The sequence below is a fragment of a genome, unplaced genomic scaffold, assembly GCF_019419815.1.
Source record: "Pyrus x bretschneideri cultivar Hongxiangsu unplaced genomic scaffold, Pyrus_bretschneideri_v1 Contig3, whole genome shotgun sequence".
NCBI lineage: Eukaryota > Viridiplantae > Streptophyta > Magnoliopsida > Rosales > Rosaceae > Pyrus > Pyrus x bretschneideri.
In genome coordinates, this window is record NW_025999612.1 from 8,242,117 (window position 1) to 8,263,514 (window position 21,398).

At 38.3% G+C, this 21,398-nt stretch overlaps 3 protein-coding genes and 1 pseudogene across 3 annotated transcripts; all 4 read left to right on the forward strand.

Moving 5' to 3' along the window:
* Positions 1-374: 374 nt before the first annotated feature.
* On the forward strand, positions 375-6,309 carry LOC103964054 (nucleotide pyrophosphatase/phosphodiesterase). The gene is made up of 12 exons (XM_009376939.2): positions 375-680; positions 804-895; positions 2,502-2,565; positions 2,660-2,782; positions 2,869-2,961; positions 3,072-3,201; positions 4,185-4,266; positions 4,350-4,482; positions 4,627-4,832; positions 4,919-5,044; positions 5,151-5,460; positions 5,804-6,309. The coding sequence occupies exons 1-12, from the start codon at positions 474-476 to the stop codon at positions 6,107-6,109; spliced, it is 1,872 nt and encodes a 623-aa protein (XP_009375214.2). The 5' UTR covers positions 375-473; the 3' UTR covers positions 6,110-6,309.
* Positions 6,310-6,809: 500 nt separating this feature from the next.
* Positions 6,810-11,049, forward strand: LOC103964082 (probable inactive purple acid phosphatase 27). Its single transcript, XM_048589508.1, has 12 exons — positions 6,810-7,287; positions 7,725-7,816; positions 7,972-8,041; positions 8,144-8,266; positions 8,379-8,471; positions 8,675-8,804; positions 8,958-9,039; positions 9,142-9,274; positions 9,583-9,788; positions 9,890-10,015; positions 10,139-10,448; positions 10,570-11,049. The coding sequence occupies exons 1-12, from the start codon at positions 7,102-7,104 to the stop codon at positions 10,873-10,875; spliced, it is 1,857 nt and encodes a 618-aa protein (XP_048445465.1). The 5' UTR covers positions 6,810-7,101; the 3' UTR covers positions 10,876-11,049.
* Positions 11,050-11,503: 454 nt separating this feature from the next.
* On the forward strand, positions 11,504-13,603 carry LOC103958025. The gene is made up of 5 exons (XM_009370249.3): positions 11,504-11,786; positions 11,915-12,085; positions 12,201-12,290; positions 12,414-12,533; positions 12,657-13,603. Exons 1-5 carry the CDS (start codon positions 11,613-11,615, stop codon positions 12,699-12,701), a joined length of 600 nt encoding a protein of 199 aa, XP_009368524.1. The 5' UTR covers positions 11,504-11,612; the 3' UTR covers positions 12,702-13,603.
* A 4,789-nt stretch (positions 13,604-18,392) lies between these two features.
* Positions 18,393-20,922, forward strand: LOC103958024 (annotated as a pseudogene).
* The last annotated feature ends 476 nt before the right edge of the window (positions 20,923-21,398 follow it).

The following is a 21,398-nucleotide window of genomic DNA, read 5'->3' on the forward strand; positions in this document are numbered from 1 at the left end:
CAGGGAGGTGAGGTGGAACGAAAATTCACCCAAAACTTGTTCCGTGGAACAGCTCGTTTCACCCGTTTTAGATGCACCAAACGTGAGACGGAACGTCTTGCCCCACTCTAGTTTCGTCTCGTCCCACGTACCAAACGGTACTCCAAATCCACTTGGAGGAATAGACATGCAACATTTCGACATCTCAGTCAAATGTTTTCTTTGTCCTTTCTTCTTCTGGTATCTTCCTTTATGGCATCCAATGAAACCGGCCGACGAAAAGGACAATAATAATAAATAAATATTATCTACAAGATCAAGCCAATAATCACTGCATCAAAGTCTAAAAAAAAAATAGTTCTCAAAAAAAAAAAAAAAAAAAAAAAAGACTAAAAAAATTAATTAGTGCTTAAACCTGGTCTGAAGTTGTACATAAATATGGCTTGGGACGTATCAGTGTTAGGCAAATTTGGGTTTGACCACTTTTAACAGAGATGGAGAGCTTCTTCAGCTTCTTGTCTCTGAAAGCCACGTTCTTATTGATTTTCTTAGTGAATTTCTCAGAAGGTCATAAACATTACAGGAACAAGGAGGGAGGTGATGGAGTGCAACCACTTTCCAAGATTTTAATCCACAAAACCGTGAACGCGATTCACGAAAAGGCTTCCGTTCATGCGTCCCCTCTACTTCTCGGCACCACGGTAACGTCATCAACTACAATTTTGTATCATATTTGTTCGTCAAATTGATAAATATGCGGTCCAAACATAGTTATGTTCGGAAAATTAATATAATGATGTTTTTGGTTCATTTTCTGTTTTCAGGGGAAGGATTATGAATGGGTAACTGTGAATGTTGTTGGTCCTAATCCTTCTGCTAATGACTGGTTGGGAGTCTTTTCTCCAGCAAAATTCAAGTAATGTGCAATTTTTCCACTCTCTAATTATTAAGAATGCTGATATCTTCATGCCTTTGTCTTATTTTCCACCCGTATTTTAATAAAAAGTTTATTTTCAAATTTACCTCTTAACAAAATGGCGAATAAGGACAAAGAAGTTGTTCAAAGTGCAATCTTTGATTTTTGAGGAATGATATTCGTACCATATTTTTGTACCGCATTTCTATATCATTTTAGGTGACATTTGATGTAGACAGCCACATCATTTGAACAATTTGCAAAACTCAAGAAAATGAAGGAGAAAGACTTCTCGTATACCATAATCATTATTTAATTAAATAGTTTTTTCTTAATTATGAGCTTATTAAATAATGAATTAAAATAAAAATCTGATTAATTCAAATGATGTGACTGTCCACATCAAATACCACCTAAGGTGGCTATGAAAATATGGTATAAAAATATGGTATGAATAACATTACTTTTGATTTTTATTGTTCTTACATTGCTTTCTCAGCTCATTTTCATCCCCTTTCCCTCACAATTTTATCCTCCTTTTTTCTTTTTTCCTTCTAAATGTTTTTCCCATCTGGGTTGTTTTGTGAAAGTCAAATGAAGCTACTTATGTTAGTGTGCTTTCTTCCCAAGCTAATTTGGATAGGTTGTGATCTATTTATTGGAGAAAGCAAATCCATAGGCATGTTATTTGGACTGAGATTGAATTGAATAAGTTTTTGGGGACTGCATTGGTGGATCTTTATAGAAGACTGGTTGTTTGGATAGCGCTGGATATGTGTTCCAGCAAATGGTAGTTAAAAAAATATGTACTTGGAATGCGATGATTTCTACACTTTCTTTGAGAATGAGGCTTAGGACTTGTTTGAAAAAAATGAAGATCGAGAGGTTGCCGTCGAGTTGCATTGTGTTGTAAGAGGTTGGGTGGTAGTTGGGTTGAGTGCTTTTTTTAGTTTATTTCTTTCAATTTCTGCAAAATAGTAGAATATGTAAAGGACATTTTAGGAATATAGGTGGATGGAGAAAGAGTGTTTTATTTTTTTTTAACTTTTTTGAGGGATGGTAATATAAGGTGGGGTGGGGAAATAGGGTTCTAGGATGAGTTTAGTAACTCTCATTATTATTCAAGTTCATTTTAGCCCTTAGATTTTTTATAGGGTTGAGATTAAAAATGTCATTTCAGTTCAATATACTTGGGTTTTTGCTCTTCTTAATGATCTTCCACTTTCTAATATTTTGGCTCTTTAATTCAAGGACACAAATGAGCTTCCCTCTTCTTTCTTGTTTGATTCATACATGCAGCAAATTATTCAATTTTTCTTTGATTCAAGGACACAAACTACGTGCACATATTTCTTCATTTTTCTTATTATTTTTTTAAATTTTTAGGAAGAGGGGGAGAGTTTGAAATTATTATAATAATTCAAGGGAAATGAGAGTTTTGAACCCGAAATATATAGGTAGAAACCCAACATCAGACCGCATGCACTTCATTGTTCTTTGATATTTTACTGCATAATCTTCTTTACTTCCACTGCATATGTTTAAATAAAGCTTGTAGGTTAATTAGTTAATTAATTAATTAAACAAGTCAAATATATAATTGCAGTGCATCAACTTGTCCATTTACAGAAGATTACTATGAGCCATATCTATGCACAGCTCCTATCAAGGTAAATATGTTGTTACTTGGCGTTGTTGCACTTCAAAATGCTCGAGCTATTTGTCTCACTGAACTCAAATCTTGTTACTTCTCCTTTCTTGCAGTACAAATATGCGAACCACTCCAATGCCAATTACAACAAGACAGGCAAAAACACTTTGTATTTCCGGTTGATCAATCAACGCGCGGATTTCGCATTTGCATTGTTCTCCGGCGGGCTGTCGAGCGTGAGTCCATCCGTTGCACACTTCTCTTTTGCACTTCAACTGTTGTTAATTGATTCTGAGTATATGATATTTTTCGTGCAATGCAGCCGAAATTAGTGTCAATTTCTAATGCTGTAGTTTTCGCAAATCCAAAGGCGCCTCTTTACCCTCGTCTTGCTCTTGGGAAGCACTGGGATGAAGTACGTTTATGTTCCGGTCATGCTGATAAAGTGCTCCATTTTTTTAAGCTATGTATTATATGTGCCTGTGAAACTGAGTTCCTAAGAATGTTTGTTTTATTCTTTTGCAGACGACAGTAACCTGGACAAGCGGCTACGACATCAGTGAAGCTGTACCATTTGTTGAGTGGGGTTTCGCGGGAGAAGCTCAAACTCGATCCCCAGCAGGAACATTGACTTTCCCTCGAGGAAGCATGTGTGGTACGAATCATATGATCAAATCTAATTTCAAGAACAAGTAGGCCAGTCCTGAGAATTTGGGGGCCTTAAGCGAGTTTTCGAAATGGGACCTTAAAATTCTCTGATTTCCGATTCTTTGTGCATTGATATATATAAAAAAGAATTCGCTAAATACATAAAAATTCTATTTCCACATCCAATATCATTAAAAATTAATATAAAAAAAGATAAATACACAAACATTACTTAAACATTACACGGCTCATGTTTTTAGACACAGATGTACTAAATGTTTGTAGTCAAAAGTCTAAGCTTGAGAGTGAAAAACGATAAAACTTGATGATCAAGGGAGTAAAGAACAATAAAACTTGATTGATGAGTATAATGAATTCAACAACACCAATTGTTTCTCTTGTGCTTTTTTCATCAAATCAACATCACACTAGCAATCGAATACTAAAACAATCCATTGAATAAAAAATTATTGAAAAGCAAAATATAAATTCAAAGTTTTGATTATCTTAAAGTACGATCTTCAAGACCATGTGATAATTGGTTTAAAAATTCGATAGAAATGGAGAGATTAGGAAGTTGAAAGAAAAAAAAGATTGCAAAGGGACTTGAGTTTTTTAACTTTATATGCATTTGGCCAGATGAATTGGCAGTAAATTTGAAAAACAAGAAAAAATTAATGACTAAAAAAGACATCTCCGTGTTTTGAACTCAATACCCCAAAGAAAATAAAACCGAGCATTTCTACTATGCCAACAAATGAATTATGATATTTTTTAACTTTTTATGTATTTATATGTTATTTACATGATATAAAAAATTTTGGGACCCCTTCGAGGTGGGGGCCCTAGGCGGGTGCCTACTTGGGCTACCATCAGGGCCGACCTGAGAACAAGGCTAAGTTTCTATATAAGGATTTGTGGAAAGAGAGAGACACTGAAAAGGAAAAATAAATTGTTGTGGAATGAAATTCTTGTTGTAATAATCTGCAGATGAACCAGCACGAACAGTTGGTTGGCGCGATCCTGGTTTCTTCCATACAAGTTTTTTGAAAAATTTGTGGCCTAATTCAAAGTATGCAGCTTGAAAATCATCACATTCATAAGAAATTTTTATTTTGTACGTAGTGCTCGAATATTGATTGCCTGTTTCTACAGGTACACTTACAAGCTTGGTCATAGGTTAAACACTGGTTCCTACATCTGGAGCAAGACCTACAATTTTACGTCATCCCCGTATCCAGGACAGGACTCGTTACAGAAGGTTATCATATTCGGTGACATGGGAAAGGTAATTTCAAGAAAACAAAAACTAGCAAATCAAAGCTTGGCGGAGATGTTGAATGGAAAATGAAAATTTCTGCAAATGTATCTGCCTAGATATTTATCTTTATTCGTTGAAGGAAAGTTTCATATGCCCTCGCGCGAATTTCAGGCTGAGCGTGATGGTTCAAATGAATACGCTGATTACCAGCCCGGGGCACTCCTTACCACTGATGCACTGATCAAGGACCTGGATAACATTGACATAGTCTTTCACATTGGGGATATGCCCTATGCCAATGGATACATCTCACAGTGGGACCAGTTTACATCACAGGTGGAGCCCATTGCATCAGCTGTGCCTTATATGGTTGCAAGGTTTGCATTGCTTGTTGTATCCTTGCTGATGTGTTTGATGTAGAAGTTCACATTTCTGAAACTTACACGATGATTTGCTCCAACAGCGGCAATCACGAACGAGATACACCAAACACCGGAGGCTTCTATGACACAAATGATTCAGGTGGTGAATGTGGTGTGCCGGCTGAGACCATGTTTTTTGTTCCTGCTGAGAACAGAGCTAAGTTCTGGTAAATAAGATCAAATGATTATGTGCCTCATTATTTTGACTTGTTACACAAGAAAGATTTTCGAGAAGTAAGAAATGTTCTTTTGTTTGTACCTGAATCTTTACAGGTATCAAACAGACTATGGGATGTTCCACTTCTGCATAGCAGACACTGAGCATGATTGGAGGGATGGTTCTGAGCAGTACAGATTCATTGAGAAGTGCCTTGCAGCTGCTGACAGGAACAAACAGCCTTGGCTGATATTTGCTGCTCATCGTGTTCTCGGTTATTCCACCAACTCCTGGTATGGCCAGGAGGGTCAATTTTCAGAGCCTATGGGAAGAGATGACATGCAAAAGCTCTGGCAAAAGTACAAGGTGGACATTGCATTTTATGGCCATGTCCATAACTATGAAAGAATATGCCCCATTTATCAGGTATGTCCTGCAAACTACATTTCTTCTTAACGGACAATAGCGAGTACAATAGAGGATTAGGCAACCAGAACTACACATCAGGGCTAAGTCATCGGACTACGAGAGTAGCCTACCCTCCCCTTGCTCGAAGCGGTCAGAAGGAAGCTAACCCTGATATGTCCTGCTAGGATTAGACGGCCAGAATTACACATCAGAAACAAGTCATCAGACTTCTAAAGCAGTAGAGAGAACCTATCCCTGAGAGAAAGCTCTCGTCCCTCCAAACACTCACTAGCCAATAGTTATTAAGTCCTGCAAAAACAATACTGATTATTCATCGTTTGACGCCGGATTGTTTTTGTAGAATCAATGTGTGAATTCGGAAATCTCTCACTATTCGGGGACGGTGAACGGAACAATCCATGTAGTTGTTGGAGGAGGAGGCAGCCACTTATCGGATTTCAGCACACTGAAGACAGTTTGGAGTGTTCACCAAGATCTGGACTTTGGGTACACGAAACTCACAGCATTCAACCACTCATCACTTCTGTTTGAGTACATGAAGAGCAGTGATGGCAAGGTCTATGATTCCTTCACAATCTCAAGAGATTACAGAGATGTTTTGGCCTGTGTTCATGATGGCTGTGAACCAACCACTTTGGCTACGTAATCAAAGTTACATCTAATCAAGCCGACTTATTAGCTTGGAAAAGAGATTATCCATTTAATTAGTGAAAATCAGTTTTGAATGCAAGAAGCAAGCCAGTGAGACTTCTGGTTATTTTCTATCAATGAATCATTCCTATCGTCTTCATGTTTAAGAAGTTTCGCATACTAGTTAAAAATAAAAAAAGTTTTCACATACTGCCAGTGGCGGATTGTCCTAGTGAGTAGGGCACTCTTGATCATGAAAGTAAAAGTTATACGGTCAAGGGTTTGTTGTCCTCAATTTGATGTCTACTTCATGTTTAGGAACGTTTTTATACAAATTAAGAAACCAATGTATATGAATTTCAAAAGTATAATAACTATTTTTAATTTGATAAATAGAGTGGGCTAACGTACTAAAGCATCTTGATCAAATTCATGAAGATCAATGCTAATGAGACTCTATCTAGTCTATGCTTCCTCAATTTTTTTGTGCAATATTTTATAATATTAACACAAAAATTAATATTAAATTAAGAAGTAACAGAAAATCATCATAATATTAGTCATTCATGAAAGACTCATATGTTTGATCTAAAAGATATATTAGATTTGGAGTTATTTAAATCTAATTTCCTCTTTGTGTTTATATTCTTACTTATTGACACGTGTCAAATCAGTTAACCTCAAATTTGTACAAAATTAAAATTTAAAACTAAAAATAAATCAGAGAAAATATCAAAATACAGACTCATCAGACGTCTCTTTCCCTTCCCCTGCTCTTCTCCGGGAGAGGCCGAGAGAGTCTCACTTGTGGTTTCTGAAAATCCAAGCTGTTTCTCTCACTAGGTTTCCCTCCCTCTCAAATCCTCCCCCAATTCAAATTGCAATCCAATTTTGTCTCCCAATTGCAAAAACATAACTCCAAGAATTTACCGGGAAAAAGAAGAAGAAAAGAGTGAAACTTTGGGTTATATCGAATCTTGTTTTCGTTTTCAAAAACCCAACTCAAAAATGGAGCAAAGTTTTCAACTTTTTGCATTTCTGGTGATTCTGGGTTTGACCAACTTGGGCGGAGCTGCCGCTGGCGGCGGTCGTTTTGGGGAACAGCCGCTTTCCAAGATTGCCATTGAGAAAGCCACCCTCAACCTCTCATGCACTGCCTCCATCAATGCCTCTCCTTTGGTGCTCGGCTTGCAGGTAACAATTTATTTTTACTGTTTTGATTCAATGGCTGACAACGATCATCTGTTAAGTTATTAACTGCTGTTGCTGCAATGACTTTATAGGAGTCAATGTGAAATAAAGGAAAACAGATTGGCATTGTGAAAAAAGTGTGGAGTAAAAGTAGATTGTTGAAATTGGCTCGATCATCATTCATCATTTACTTTTGAATTTGATTGCTGCAGTCTCCAATTTCTTACCTTTAATATGTATAATAACCGTTGGGGGCTGTGTGGGCTTGGGCCGTGTTCCCGCCCCCTTGCCTTTTGGATGTATATTGCGTGTCACTGTTGGCGAGTGTGTGGTGACTTTTCAAGGACATGAGTTTTTGCATGACATTCAAGTTTTGAGTTCATATGATCTTCATGGAGTTGAAGTGTTGATAATATGTAGTTTGATTCATATGACTGCAGGGTGAGGATACCGAATGGGTAACTGTGAAGCTTGAGAACCATACTCCGACTGGAGATGATTGGGTTGGAGTCTTTTCTCCTGCAAGATTCAAGTAATGTGTCTAAGAACAATTACATAACCTATATTACCACGAATTATCTAGCTATCGATTCAACTTAATCCAACCTTCTGTGCAAAAGTGTTTACAAAATCTTTTTTTTATTTTTTATGATTGGAGATTGAAGTAATAATGTTTTGATATGACAGTGCATCGATGTGCCCGCCAGTGAATGCACCAGAAGAACAAACTCCCTATATATGCACTGCCCCTATAAAGGTTTGTGCTTGTAGTTTGCAACTCTGTAATAGTAAATAGCGGACGAAACAATTTCGATTGAACTTATCTAACCATTGTCGTATACGGATGCCTATGTTTCAGTACAAGTATGCAACAGACTCCAATGCAAATTATACAAAGACTGGCAAAGCTACTTTGAAGTTTCAGCTTATCAATCAGCGGGCAGATTTCTCGTTCGCATTATTTACAGGCGGGTTATTGAATGTATGAGCATGATTCTTTCTTGTGTTCCCTTGGCTCCTCATATTCTATTTTTGTTTTTTTATAGAATCTTTGTCTTTATTTATGTGACTGATCCAATACTTGAATGTTGCAGCCAAAACTGGTGGCAGTTTCAAACTTCATAACTTTTTCCAATCCCAAAGCACCTGTCTATCCACGCCTTGCTCAAGGGAAATCTTGGAACGAAGTGAGTTCATCCTAATTTACGGTCCCCCATGTGTTTATGTTAAACTTTATTTTAATCCAGACCTTTAGTTATTTGATGCTAATTCTTTTATAAGCATCCGAGAATTTGAAACGTTATGTTATCGTTTGTGTGCCTTTTGGCTGGCTGCAAACTCATATTAAGGTATTGATGTTTTTTTTCAAATTTATTTTTTATATTTTCAGATGACAGTAACTTGGACAAGTGGCTACGACATAAATGAAGCTGTTCCATTTGTTGAGTGGGGTATAGAAGGGCAAACCCGAATGCGATCTGGAGCTGGGACATTGACATTTGATCGGAGCATGATGTGTGGTATAATTCATTTTATGTATTCACGACCATCTCACATTTACATGATTTACTGAGACATCTATTTTAATCATAAAATGATTAAAACTGTGGTGGTACATTAAGGTGTGGTTAGGCCATGTTGCATACTGAGTGTGTTATTGCCTTCATCTTTAGGTGCACCTGCAAAGACAGTCGGATGGCGTGATCCTGGTTTCATACATACAAGTTTCCTGAAGGATTTGTGGCCAAATATCGAGTATGCATATACGGATTTTTTTCCCTGTTTGTTGTCTTTTCCTCTAAGAGTGCTGTTAAGTATCGATGATATCTACTTACTGTTGTGGTGATTGTTTTTCAGGCAATTCTACAGGATGGGCCATCGTTTATCCAATGGTACAATCATTTGGAGCAAGAAGTACACATTCAGATCATCTCCATATCCTGGACAGGACTCCTTACAGCGTGTCATAATGTTTGGTGACATGGGGAAGGTACTTTCATTTGTAATTATTATTTGCAAATAAAACTAACTGTTAGGCACCCAAAAATGATAGAAACACTTGATGTCATTTACATTTTAGTGGAAGATCTAAGGAGAGAGATTTTGAGCCACACCATTTACCAGTTACATAGAACTTCCATTTTGTGGTTGCTTGTACATTCCTGCTCGGGGTTTAACTTTTTAGGTTTAATCCCCAGCCTTTTTACTGTTCAATGTTGTGTGCTTGTAGGATACAAAAGGAGTGTGATTACATTGACTTTTCGGTGTGTGTTACATGTTTCCTCTATCATCTTTCAGGGGGAGCGCGATGGTTCAAATGAATACAGTAATTACCAGCCTGGTGCCCTGAACACTACCGATCAAATTATAAAAGATTTGAAAAACATTGATATCGTTTTTCATATTGGAGATTTATCGTATGCCAACGGGTACATCTCACAATGGGACCAGTTCACAGCACAGGTGGAGCCCATTGCATCAACTGTGCCATATATGGTTGGCAGGTTAGTGGAATTATTCATTACATGTTTTCATCAGTTTCAAATGAGATTTATAAAACTGATTTATGATCTCGGTTGATGAATCTTGAATTTGATTCCTGCAGTGGTAATCATGAACGTGATTGGCCTGATTCAGGGTCCTTTTACGACAAAGTGGATTCTGGTGGAGAATGTGGTGTGCTGGCTGAGACCATGTTTTATGTTCCAGCTGAGAACCGAGCAAAGTTTTGGTAAATTACATGAGTGCAATTTCTTGTAATTTGAAGTATTTATACTGATTTAGAAGTATAGGATGTGTGCATCAGTGTCATGTGTCCTGCCCACATTCTAATGAGATTTCTATGGATGAACAGGTACAAAACCGACTATGGCATGTTTCGCTTCTGTATAGCTGACACTGAACACGACTGGAGAGAAGGATCAGAGCAGTACAAGTTCATCGAGAATTGCCTTGCAACTGTCGATAGACAGAAACAGCCTTGGTTGATCTTTGCCGCTCATCGGGTGCTTGGCTATTCCTCTGACTATTGGTATGGGCAGGAGGGCTCGTTTGAAGAGCCTATGGGAAGGGAAAGCTTGCAGAGACTTTGGCAGAAGTACAAGGTTGACATTGCCTTTTACGGCCATGTCCATAACTATGAAAGATCATGCCCCGTCTACCAGGTATCAATTTCTTCAGCGTGAAAATCTCTCACTTTTACTTTCATCAAATAGTTGTCTATGACTTCCATTTCATTTCTTTTTAATCTCTTCGTTTTTCTCACCCTCGGGTGCGGTGCTGCAGAGCCAGTGCGTAACTTCAGAAAAATCCCATTATTCCGGCGCTGTGAAAGGAACAATCCATGTTGTCGTTGGTGGCGCAGGGAGCCACTTGTCTGACTTCAGCCAAGTGACTCCTAACTGGAGTATTTTCAGAGATTATGACTACGGCTTTGTCAAAATGACGGCATTCAATCACACATCTCTCCTGTTCGAGTACAAGAAAAGCAGCGACGGCAAGGTCTACGATTCCTTCACCATGTCAAGGGACTACACAGACGTATTGGCTTGTGTGCACGACAGTTGCGAAGCGACGACCGCTGCGTCCTAGATAATTAGGACCCTTTCTTCCAATTCTTTTCGGCTTTCATGGGGGCAATAATGTAGCATATTATCTTATTTACTCAACTATTTATTGACAGTTAAATTATGTTACATGGGGAATGTAATTTCCAATTGGGGTATTAATATTATCAAGATCAATTTAGATTAAGAAATTTCACCATGCTTCGTCCTGATTGCATTTTAATTTCTCATTTCTTACTTTTTTATGGTTCTCCTCTATCTTTAACCGAAAAAATGACGCTTTGAAACGAAGAAGGGTGGAGGCTAAGCGGAGCGTGGAGCTCGGTGTCATGCTGGGCTTACTCTTGGCGCTGCAGCACGATCTTTCGATGTGTTGGTATGAGATTGCGCGTACAAGAGACCAGCGATCTCAGACCAGCATACATGTTGAGAGATCGCACCATCGCACCATGTTATGGTTGTCGTAAATTGAATTTAAGGAACCGGCGCTCTTCAGAAATTTTAAAACGGCAACGGCTAAAGCAAAAGGGGGCTTTTTTAAATACAAATAATAAAGCAGCTAATTACTAAATGTTCTCAAATTTAGGGGTGTGTCTGTGATTAACTCAAAAACTGCAGGGTCATACTTGCAATACTAGTATAAGCTTCTAACTTAGAACGATAAACGTCACGCCGTTTTGATGCTCGTCTTCCACGGGCGCGAAAATCCGCCAATTTCTGGAGTCGAGGAGCTAGGGCATTGATTTCCGAGCTCGACGAGCCATGGAGCACACGCTGTGGAGCCATTTGCCGCTACTGGTCCGGTCCAATTCGAAGGAGTCGGTGGAGTACATTCTTCAGGCCCTTTGGAGGACCCGAAAAACAGGTCTCGACCCGGCCGACCGAGACATAATCCGAGATATGCTTCAGCTCCAGAACGAATCGGACATCGACCCGGTACACTACTCTCACTCTTTCTGCTTTCAATTTCGAATTTTTATGAATTTTGTGCTTTTTATTGGGAATTTGTTACTGAATTTCATTTGGGTAATTTGTGAAATATTGTTTTGTTTTTTGTTGGGCAGCTTTTGGTGTGCCTGCGAATGTTGATTCGGCGATGTGTTTACGATAACGTCAAGAGGGAAGAGATTCAGAAGCTGTTTCCCAGTGAGGTGTTGCCTGAGTTGCAGAGGCTGTTGACGCTTTTGCTGCAGAAGTTTCAGGGAGAATGGCGGCGAGATGCACTCAAAGATCAGGTTAGAGATTCGCGTTGTTGGACATTTGTATGTAAACACATTGATTTACCAGGTAGGAGGACACTAGGCTAATGACATTTTATGTGTGTAATTGTGAACTCAATGGCGTAAATAGGGTGCTTTGCCACGGTTAAAGACAATGACATGGGACATGGCGAATCCTGACGCTGAATTTGCAGTCCCCATGGCTGTGATCAACTTGAAGGTAATGAAAAACTAGCATTACGTCTAAGTGTGATGTTATTAGCGTATGTGAAAATGCCATAAAGATGTCATTTTAATCTGCTTATTGGTTTTGATTTATAAGTTATAACTGCTCTTTCTGCAGCTACTAAATGATTCGCAGTCCCGCTCAAAAGAATCCGAAGTGAAGTTCGAATTAGCTAATGATACTCTTGAATCAATGCTGAATTCCATGTATTGCATAAGAGACCAGTTCTCTAACACGGTAAGTGTCATGCTTCCGAGATTTGCTTTTTTTCATTCGGTCATATGTTGTCGAGAATGCAAATATTTCTCTGTTTGGTTTTGGGAATCTGATCATGCCTTCTCATCTCCTTCTCACTCTCAGGGTGAGGCATCAAATGACCAGTTATATCATGATGTGAATATATAGAAGATAATCCGTACGCCTAGGATTGGATGGTATGGCTGGTTCTACTGTCTTTGGTGATATCGATTTCGTGACAACACCCTTGCCAGATTAATTATAAGACGTGAACTTTTTTTAGTTTTTGTGTTGTTTGTGTTGGGAGTCCAATCTAGCATCGGTGACTTACTTCACCATGCCCCAAACTTCAGCAAAACCTTAGGTGTATATTCCCTTGTATGTATCTCTCTCCTCATGTGATATGTTATGTGGGGAGAGAGTGTGGCATGATAGGGTATAAACCCGTTGCACCTAAGTTTCTCTCCCAAACTTCAGAGAGGGACTAGTAACCAGTTAGAGTTTTGAAAGCATTTAAAACCAAAGAGTTGCTCTCCAAGTCCAGTGTCCGTTTCTTCACTATGTTAGATTTCAAGGAAAATATTGTTAAAAGGCTTCGAGAATGCTGGTAGTGAACCACAAAAGCATGTCAGATTTGGCTCATACAAGCAACCTTCTAGCTAGGTAGACTTATGGAGTTCGTTAGTAGTTACTGACTGCCGTATTTGTTGTCTTATAACCCATAAAGATTTCATAAGGATTCGACGTAACCTAGGAGTGCCGGCTGTCGACTATCTGACACCCTCCCCCTCCTCCTTTATCCGGGCTTGGGACCGGCAATGTAAGATAAACTTACACAGGCGGAGTTATAACCCATAAAGATGAAGAAAAAAAAAAAAAATGGTAGAAGAAACTCGTAGAGCTCCGTGATTTGTATATTGCTAGCTTAGCTTCATACTCTGATTATTGTAATGCAAATTGAGATAATATGGAACTTTATGGTTCCAATTTTCCTTGTGTATCATGCCGGTTAGGAAACTCCGGTGCATCCCAAACGACTACGGTGACTTGCAATTATTTTCTTTTCTCCAGCTTGGATGAATATTGTTGTGTGAAGGTGCTGAGGATGATTTTTCCCCAAACAAAATTCAGTGCCATTGTACAATTGAAACCTTTATTGGCAGAGAAACTTACATGTCTCGGGTGTTGGAACAGATGTTCCTACAAGTTACAACACTCATCACGTGACGTTCCCATCACTTGTTGAGTGTCGTAAAAATGTTAGATCACTCGGATGTTGGTGGTTTTTCTTCCTTTTATTGGTTATAAGATATTCATCACTGTTGTCACAAATAATGTTGATATGACCCATGTTGAGGATGTTCCACACCCCCTCACCCAAAAAAAAAAAGTAAAAAAAAAAAAAAAAAATCGGTGCCATTGTATAATTGAAACCTTTATTGGGAGAGGCTGACATGTCTCGGGTGTTGGAACAGATGTTCCTACGAGTTACAACGCTCATCATGTGACCATCCCATCACTTGTTGAGTAATGTACAAATAATGGATCACTCGGATGTCGGTGATTTTTTTCCCCTTATTGGTTATAAGATATTTATCGCTGTATGTCACAAATAATGTTGATATGACCCATAGATGGGTGTCCCTTTTTCATTTCGTAGTTGTTTCCAAGTGTTCGTTACGTCTTACAAGTGACAAAAATTAGTTCAAAGAATTGGTTGGCTAATGTTTTGATGTTCTTTCTATTTGTGCCGTGTAAAAAGGTTTTCAAAATTGACTTGTCTTGGAGTTGTTTGAACTTTCAATGGCATGCCATTTTCATGAGAAAGTTCTGTTTTGATGCAAATCACTTTCGTTTGGAGCTTAATTTGAGGAGGAAACTAAGCCCTTTGCCCATGTAGGAAAACCATTCTCCTCTTTCTGCGGGGTGGGGAGAGCCGCTAGGACCTCGGATGTGGGGTAAATGTTCCAATGGGGACGTGTTTGGGTTTACTAATTTATGTGTGTTTGTGTTCGTGTCAATCCAAGTAGCGTTTAAAATATATCAGTATCGATATGCAAATTTGTAGTAATATCAATGAATATATCGATATTGACATCAACATCGGTTGCTTTCAATAGAAATGTTAAAACTTCAAATACAACCTTAGGAAATGTCAAAACACTAGTTTAGATGAAATAGAAGAGTTTTTTCGATATTTAATTGGTATGTGTAAAATATTAACGATATCTGTTAATTTTAGCTAAAAGTTAAGAGTTTTTCTCATATGGTGTGAAGTTTAGACTCCACCTTTCCATATCTTGTGTGATTTTTTGGATATTTTTCACGAAAATATCGACTGTATCAAAAAAAATTTAAACCCAAAATCCAAGTGGGTTGATCAACACACAAAATAGTAATAAAATAATAGTTTAATAATACAATAAATCACACTATTCTTCAGAAGAAAAAAAAAAAAGAAAAGAAAAGAAAAGTAGTCATTTTGTTAATATGACACTGATAATAGTTGAACAATCGTAATCATGTAAACATCAAGTGCTGTATTCGTATGGGTTTTCAATCGTTAACGTGACACTTGATCTATATTTTTAAGATTGAAACGTAGCAGAAACATCATTTGTTTTTGTCCTTTCTTAAAACGATAATACAATAATAAAAGGGTCTTATTTCAATAAGTGAGTTAGTTTTATAAATTCCTAGAACGCCTTTGCGCTAAGCCTCTTTCAAGTCATCCTCGGTCTTCATCTACTCATGTTGTCCTGAATCTCAATCTTATAATTGTATTTTCTAACCGGAGTATCTGTAGGTCTTTGGTTTACATGTCCAAACCACCTTAATCGATTTTCTCTCATCTTATCTTCAATTACGACCACTCCTACTTTACCTCAGACATTCTCGTTCTTAATCTTGTCATTTCTCGTGTGCCCATACATTCAACGAATCATTATGTTTATTGGTAAAATTAATCCCAAAAAACCTTTAACTTGTGAGGTATGAAACTGCAGGTTTGATGGTTTTGGACTTTTAGTCATGAGTCATGAGTCATGGTCCAAGCTTTTGCTTTCCACGTTTGGGTGTGAAACTGGAAACCCTAATTTAGGAGAGACAACCGTAACAACATTTTGTAAAATAATCAACTAATGGGATTATAAAATATCCCATAATTGATGGATAGATTAGGACAATTAAGCCACATGGTCCTGCATCCAAAATTGAGGCCAAGAATTTTAGGTGCAGATTTTTTGGAAATAGTCTCTTGTTTGCTTTGATTTTACGTTGTGGGTATGTAAAATTTGATTTGATAGACGTGTTCCTGTTTACATTGGTTAGAGCGAGTGTTCTTTCAGTTATCTGCTTGAATTTGAATTTCGCGTTTTCGCAGTTTAATTCATAGCTAAATAATCTATTAACAGAAGAGGGGTGAAAAGACAATTTGGTTTTCTACCACAACATAAAATCATGGGCAGTAATGTAATTTAAAGAAATCAATTTTTCCTTTTTTTTTACCGTTATCCACATGTCATCCTAGCATATTTTTATTTTTAATTTAATAAAAATTTTAAACATCTTTCCCATTCTCGCTCTCTTACGTTCGCATATCTCGCAAAATTTGTCTCTTCCATATATATATATATTTTTTTTTCTTTTTAAATTTTTTTATATTTACACCCACATGGTATGTGAACTTCATCTCTTATATTATTAATAAAATAAATAATCATAATTATAATATGTTATGGTTAAATACGCTAATTCGAAGTTGTCTGTAAAATAATATAACAAATTATTATTTTGAGAAATCAAAGTTTAAGTTTTGTGTGCATGTGCTCAACTCATCACACCTAACCCAACTAAGATTCTTAATATTCTCTAAAAATGTTGATGGAAATTGAATGATTTGCAAAGCAAGCATGGATTTGGATTCAAGATTTGAGAAATTAGAAATCTGACGTGTTAGGTGAGTTAGTTTATTTTTTTTATTTATTTGTTTCATTTTTTTAATAGTCCACAAAATAAATTATAAAATAAAATAAAAGGATATTTGGGGGTTCTAGTAGTTTATTGGTCAACCAATGGGGGTTTGTAGTTGACAATCACAAAAAGTCACATTCGTGACATATTGCAAAGTGCAAACCACCAACGAAAAAATATAATATTTGAGTACTTATTAGTTATGTGCTCACTTGCTGATTTGGTGTAATAAAAACGAGAAAAAAAAACCCATTGATTTCAAAAGAGTTGAACAAGCAGTCGTATAAAGTAAAATTTTCATGTACTGTTATGTAGAATGGCAGTAAGGATGACTTCTCTGTTAACTTTTTCACTATCATTCCCAAGAAACCAAACTCTGTCTAAGCGTGGAGGAACCGCACCAACCCATCCGAACTTGGTAGTTAAACTCTACTCCGGTAACGGTATTGTAAGTGAGGTACTGAAAGTGTTTCTTGTTTTTTAAGGTATATAAAAATTAGATAACATTTTTGTTATTTTTTAAAATAATAAAGACAAGTGTTAAAATATTATTGGACAAAATAAAAAAATAAGTGCTGATTAGTAAGTATGCAAGTATTATAAAAACTCGAAAAAGAAGAGTTTTCTTCTCATTTATTTTTGTCAACTTAAAACTTAGGTTTTTTTTTTTTTTTTTTGCACAAAAATACTGAAATTACGATAAAGCTACTCTGTGGTAACTCGTGCTTCTGTAATCTTTATCAAAACAAATCCGGATTAGATGGGATGATTAGGACATGGATCCTCTTCGGAACCATGCATCCTAATCCTAGGAATCCACAAATCCGAGCCATTGAAATTTGATTTAATGGCTAAAGTTGTTATAACTTTTAAAGTAGGTTCCTGTTTGTAACCGTTGGATCAAATTTTAATGGTCCGAATTGATGGATCTCTAGGATTAGGATGCATAGATCCGGAGAGAATCCATGTCCAGATGATTAACTTTATGAGATGAGATGGTTGAATTTGAAGTGTCATGGTACCAAATCAAGTACACGGTTAAGAGTTTAAAAATTTAAAGAGTTTACAATTCATTCAGTTTACGGGTATTCATTCAAAATCTTAAATAAGTTTATAAAACTCTATATAAATCAGATTGTATTCATTCTGAATTTTAAGGTAGTTCATAAAATTTCATATATATTTATTTATAAGTATTAAAAAGATGAAAGATTTTCTACCTCAAAAGAAAAAGATGAATTTTTTTTATGCATTTAGAGGGATTTTACGATGTTTTTTATGATTTAAAAAAATCAGACCTCAACCTCTAAAATTTCTAATAATTTCACCCAAAAAAATTTACATGAAGTGTATGAAACTCCACTAAACTCAAATTTATAATTCGTTTAGAAGTTTTTAAAGTCTCAATTGAATACGCTTCTAAAATCTATAAGTGGAAAAAGAGATTTAGGATTCCAATAAACCGACATTTTATCCTCTTGGGAGATTTTTCGGTATGACCGACACATGAGGTGGTAGATCACTTGTCACTATACAAATAGTGGAATATGTGTTAATGACTTAATAACTTAAAAAATAAAATTTTTCACCACTTACATAAAAATACATAGTATACCATACGTATTCCCGTCACAATTAAAATTTTTTCATCCTTTTGACGGTGGGCTCACATTTATCCTAAATATATGTGTGTGAACAGGGTTATTATTTGTCAAATAAAACATTTCTGTGTCACGCTGTTTAAAAATTAAATTCCCGTTATCGTGCAAAAGGAAACTATAAGGTCAGATGGTAGGCCCCACCTAATTTGACCCAATCAAAACGGTACAATTGATTACTTAACCCCAGGTTAACACTCCTGCACCAGCACCGCTCCCGATCTCCCCACTCTAACACTCCTCAAAGTTCAAAGCACGACAAGGAGTTTCCGTAAACTCACTCCTCTCTCTCTTTCTCTCTCTCTCTCTAAAATTCTTTTCTTCTCTCTTGTCGAAAACCAGCACAACCACAAAGCAGCCGGCCAGAAGCCAAACGGACAGTTTCGTCAATTCCGTCGCAGTCTCAGATAAATTCCGCAACCAAACACCCCCCAAAGTCCCCGACTTCGCCGTCTGCCGAATGTTCTCCTCCGCCTCTAATCCCAGCTTCCTCAAATCCAAATCCTAACTCCATCCGTCCTTTGTTATCCCCGCAACCGAATACCAGTTTACCCTAGCAGCCAAACATCTCCCAAATGACCACCACCACCACCAGCGTAGGCGGTGGCGGAGAGGACCGGGTCCTCGCCACGGCCCAGCAGATCGTCAAGAGCCTCAACACCCCCAAGGAGGTCCGCGAGGACATGCTCCTGATCTTCTCGAGCTTCGACAATAGATTATCTAACATCACCAATTTGATCAACGGCGAGGATTCCAAGGCCGACGAGGACCGGTTCGGGGAAGCCGAGAAGGTGATTTTCCGGTGGGAGTCCAATTCCGAAGCTCACAGAAACTCGGTCCCGTGGGAGGAGTCGCCGGTCGAGGCCGCCGAGTATTTGGCGGCCGTCGATGAGATCCTCACGCACATGGAGGGGCTTTCGGTCCGGTCCGATAACGAATTGGTGGACCGGGTCGAGAACGCGCTCCAAATCGCGATGACTCGGCTGGAGGACGAGTTCCGCCACATTCTGATCAGGAACACGGTGCCTCTCGACTCCGATCGACTCTACTGGCTCGATCCGGAGAGTGTCTCTGTCGTTCGCGTCAAACGACGGCGAAATCGACGATGAATTCGAGAGTTTTGGCGAGGAGGACCGCGACGCCGGCAGGTTCCACGAGCGCGGCGGCAGCCTCGGCGATACGGACGTCGATTTGATACATCCTGACGCCGTCGTGGAGCTGAAGGAGATCGCCGAGCGTATGATTCGGTCCGGCTACGAAAAGGAGTGTGTGCAGGTGTATAGCAGCGTCAGGCGCGACGCTTTGGACGAGTGTTTGGTGATTCTCGGTGTCGAGAAGCTGAGCATTGAGGAGGTGCAGAAGATTGAGTGGAAGAGTTTGGATGAGAAGATGAAGAAGTGGATACAAGCTGTGAAAATCGGCGTTAGGGTTTTGATAAACGGCGAAAGGAGGCTCTCTGATCAGATTTTTGAAGGGATTGATGAGACTAGGGAGTGTTGCTTCAATGACACTTCCAAAGGGTGTATTATGCAGCTGTTGAATTTCGGAGAGGCGGTCGCCATTGGTCGAAGGTCGCCCGAGAAGCTGTTTCGGATACTTGACATGTATGATGCCGTGGCAGATGTGTTGCCGGACTTGCAGCAAATGATGACTGATGCATATGTGGTTGGTGAGGCGAGGGGAGTGTTGGATGCGCTCGGTGATGCGGCGAGAGGGACGTTTGCTGAGTTTGAAAATGCAGTTCAGACTGAGGCCAGTAAGAAACCAATGCTGAGCGGCGAGATTCACCCGCTTACTCGGTATGTCATGAACTATGTTAGATTGTTGGTTGATTATAGTGATACCCTCAATTTGCTTTTGGATACCGGTGAGGAAGAGTTGCAAAGGTTGCAAGGATTGCCAAATGATGATTTGGGTATAGACAGCATGTCTCCTATAGGCCGTAGGTTGTTGTTGTTGATTTCAAATTTGGAAGCCAATCTCGAGGAGAAGTCTAGGGTTTATGATGATGGAGCAATGCACAGTGTGTTTTTGATGAATAACATTCAGTACTATAGTGCAGAAAGTGAAGGATTCTGAGATTAGAAAGCTCTTGGGAGACCAATGGGTTCGCAAGCGTCGTGGTCAGGTACGCCAGTATGCTACTGGGTATCTAAGAGCTGCTTGGAGCAAGGCCCTCTCTTGTTTGAAAGATGAGGGGATTGGCGGGAGCACGAGTAATGCTTCGAGGATGGCTTTGAAGGAAAGGTTTAAGAACTTCAATGCACACTTTGAAGAAATCTATCGGACCCAGACAGCTTGGAAGGTCCCGGATGCTCAACTTCGGGAGGAGCTTCGGATATCTATATCGGAGAAGGTGATCCCAGCTTACAGATCGTTTATGGGGAGGTTTGGGAGTCAGCTGGAGAGTGGAAGGCATGCCGGGAAGTATATAAAATACACAGCAGATGATTTGGAGAGCTACGTGTTGGATTTGTTTGAAGGGACACCGTGTGTTCTGCACCATCTGAGAAGAAAAAGTACATAGGAATACAGGTATGCCCTTTGATTTTCTCATGGCCTAGTCAGAAGTTGGGAATCGAAGTTCTATTGTCGAAAATGAAAAAAAAAATAGTAGCTTGATTATGATGATGATATCTGTTTAATATTAAGGTGTTAATGTTATAAACACAGGATTTTGTGAAAGCTATTTTCCAACCCGTCTATCAATCTACTGTAATAACTTTTGTACAGGTTCTATAGAATTTAGCTTTACGTTTGCTGTGGATTTATTTTTTCGTGGTTCATGTGTTTGATTTCCATGAATTGCCATTGAGTCTTGTATGTTATCTGCGTGCGGAAGAAGAACTAAAACCATTCGTGTAAAATAGTGAATTCGATATACACAAAGATTCAGAAATTAAGTTTCGATTTTGTTTTTTCATTTGAACATAGAGTGAAAGTTGAGCTATTAATTTGAAGAATGGAGATGTAAATTTTATGTCTATTGAATATGCAGTGAATCTCTCTAGCTGGGTTGCTACAATTCTTCTCTTCTTTTATTGAGTTTTCGGAATTGTGTAAAAGCGATGTTATGAATTTGTCATCGCTAGATTCATTCGTGCATTTCCGATCTTGAACTTTTCGGCTATAAATAGGGAAGATCATGAAGATGTCTGGCTAGAATTAGGACCTATTTATGAGCAACATAAGTTGTTTGAAGTTTCCAGAGGGTAAAGTTGAAGGTTGTTCAGAT

What these genes read in the sequence shown, in the direction of transcription:
- LOC103964054 (XM_009376939.2), top strand. Translation starts at nt 474, where the DNA reads ATGGAGAGCTTCTTCAGCTTCTTGTCTCTGAAAGCCACGTTCTTATTG. An exon ending in TATGCACAGCTCCTATCAAG is followed by an intron (nt 2,566 to 2,659) that starts GTAAATATGTTG and finishes CCTTTCTTGCAG; the next exon opens with TACAAATATGCGAACCACTC. An exon ending in GTGCCTTATATGGTTGCAAG is followed by an intron (nt 4,833 to 4,918) that starts GTTTGCATTGCT and finishes TTGCTCCAACAG; the next exon opens with CGGCAATCACGAACGAGATA.
- LOC103964082 (XM_048589508.1), top strand. Translation starts at nt 7,102, where the DNA reads ATGGAGCAAAGTTTTCAACTTTTTGCATTTCTGGTGATTCTGGGTTTG. An exon ending in CTTTGGTGCTCGGCTTGCAG is followed by an intron (nt 7,288 to 7,724) that starts GTAACAATTTAT and finishes ATATGACTGCAG; the next exon opens with GGTGAGGATACCGAATGGGT. An exon ending in GATCATGCCCCGTCTACCAG is followed by an intron (nt 10,449 to 10,569) that starts GTATCAATTTCT and finishes GCGGTGCTGCAG; the next exon opens with AGCCAGTGCGTAACTTCAGA.
- LOC103958025 (XM_009370249.3), top strand. Translation starts at nt 11,613, where the DNA reads ATGGAGCACACGCTGTGGAGCCATTTGCCGCTACTGGTCCGGTCCAAT. An exon ending in TGGCTGTGATCAACTTGAAG is followed by an intron (nt 12,291 to 12,413) that starts GTAATGAAAAAC and finishes CTCTTTCTGCAG; the next exon opens with CTACTAAATGATTCGCAGTC. An exon ending in GAGACCAGTTCTCTAACACG is followed by an intron (nt 12,534 to 12,656) that starts GTAAGTGTCATG and finishes TCTCACTCTCAG; the next exon opens with GGTGAGGCATCAAATGACCA.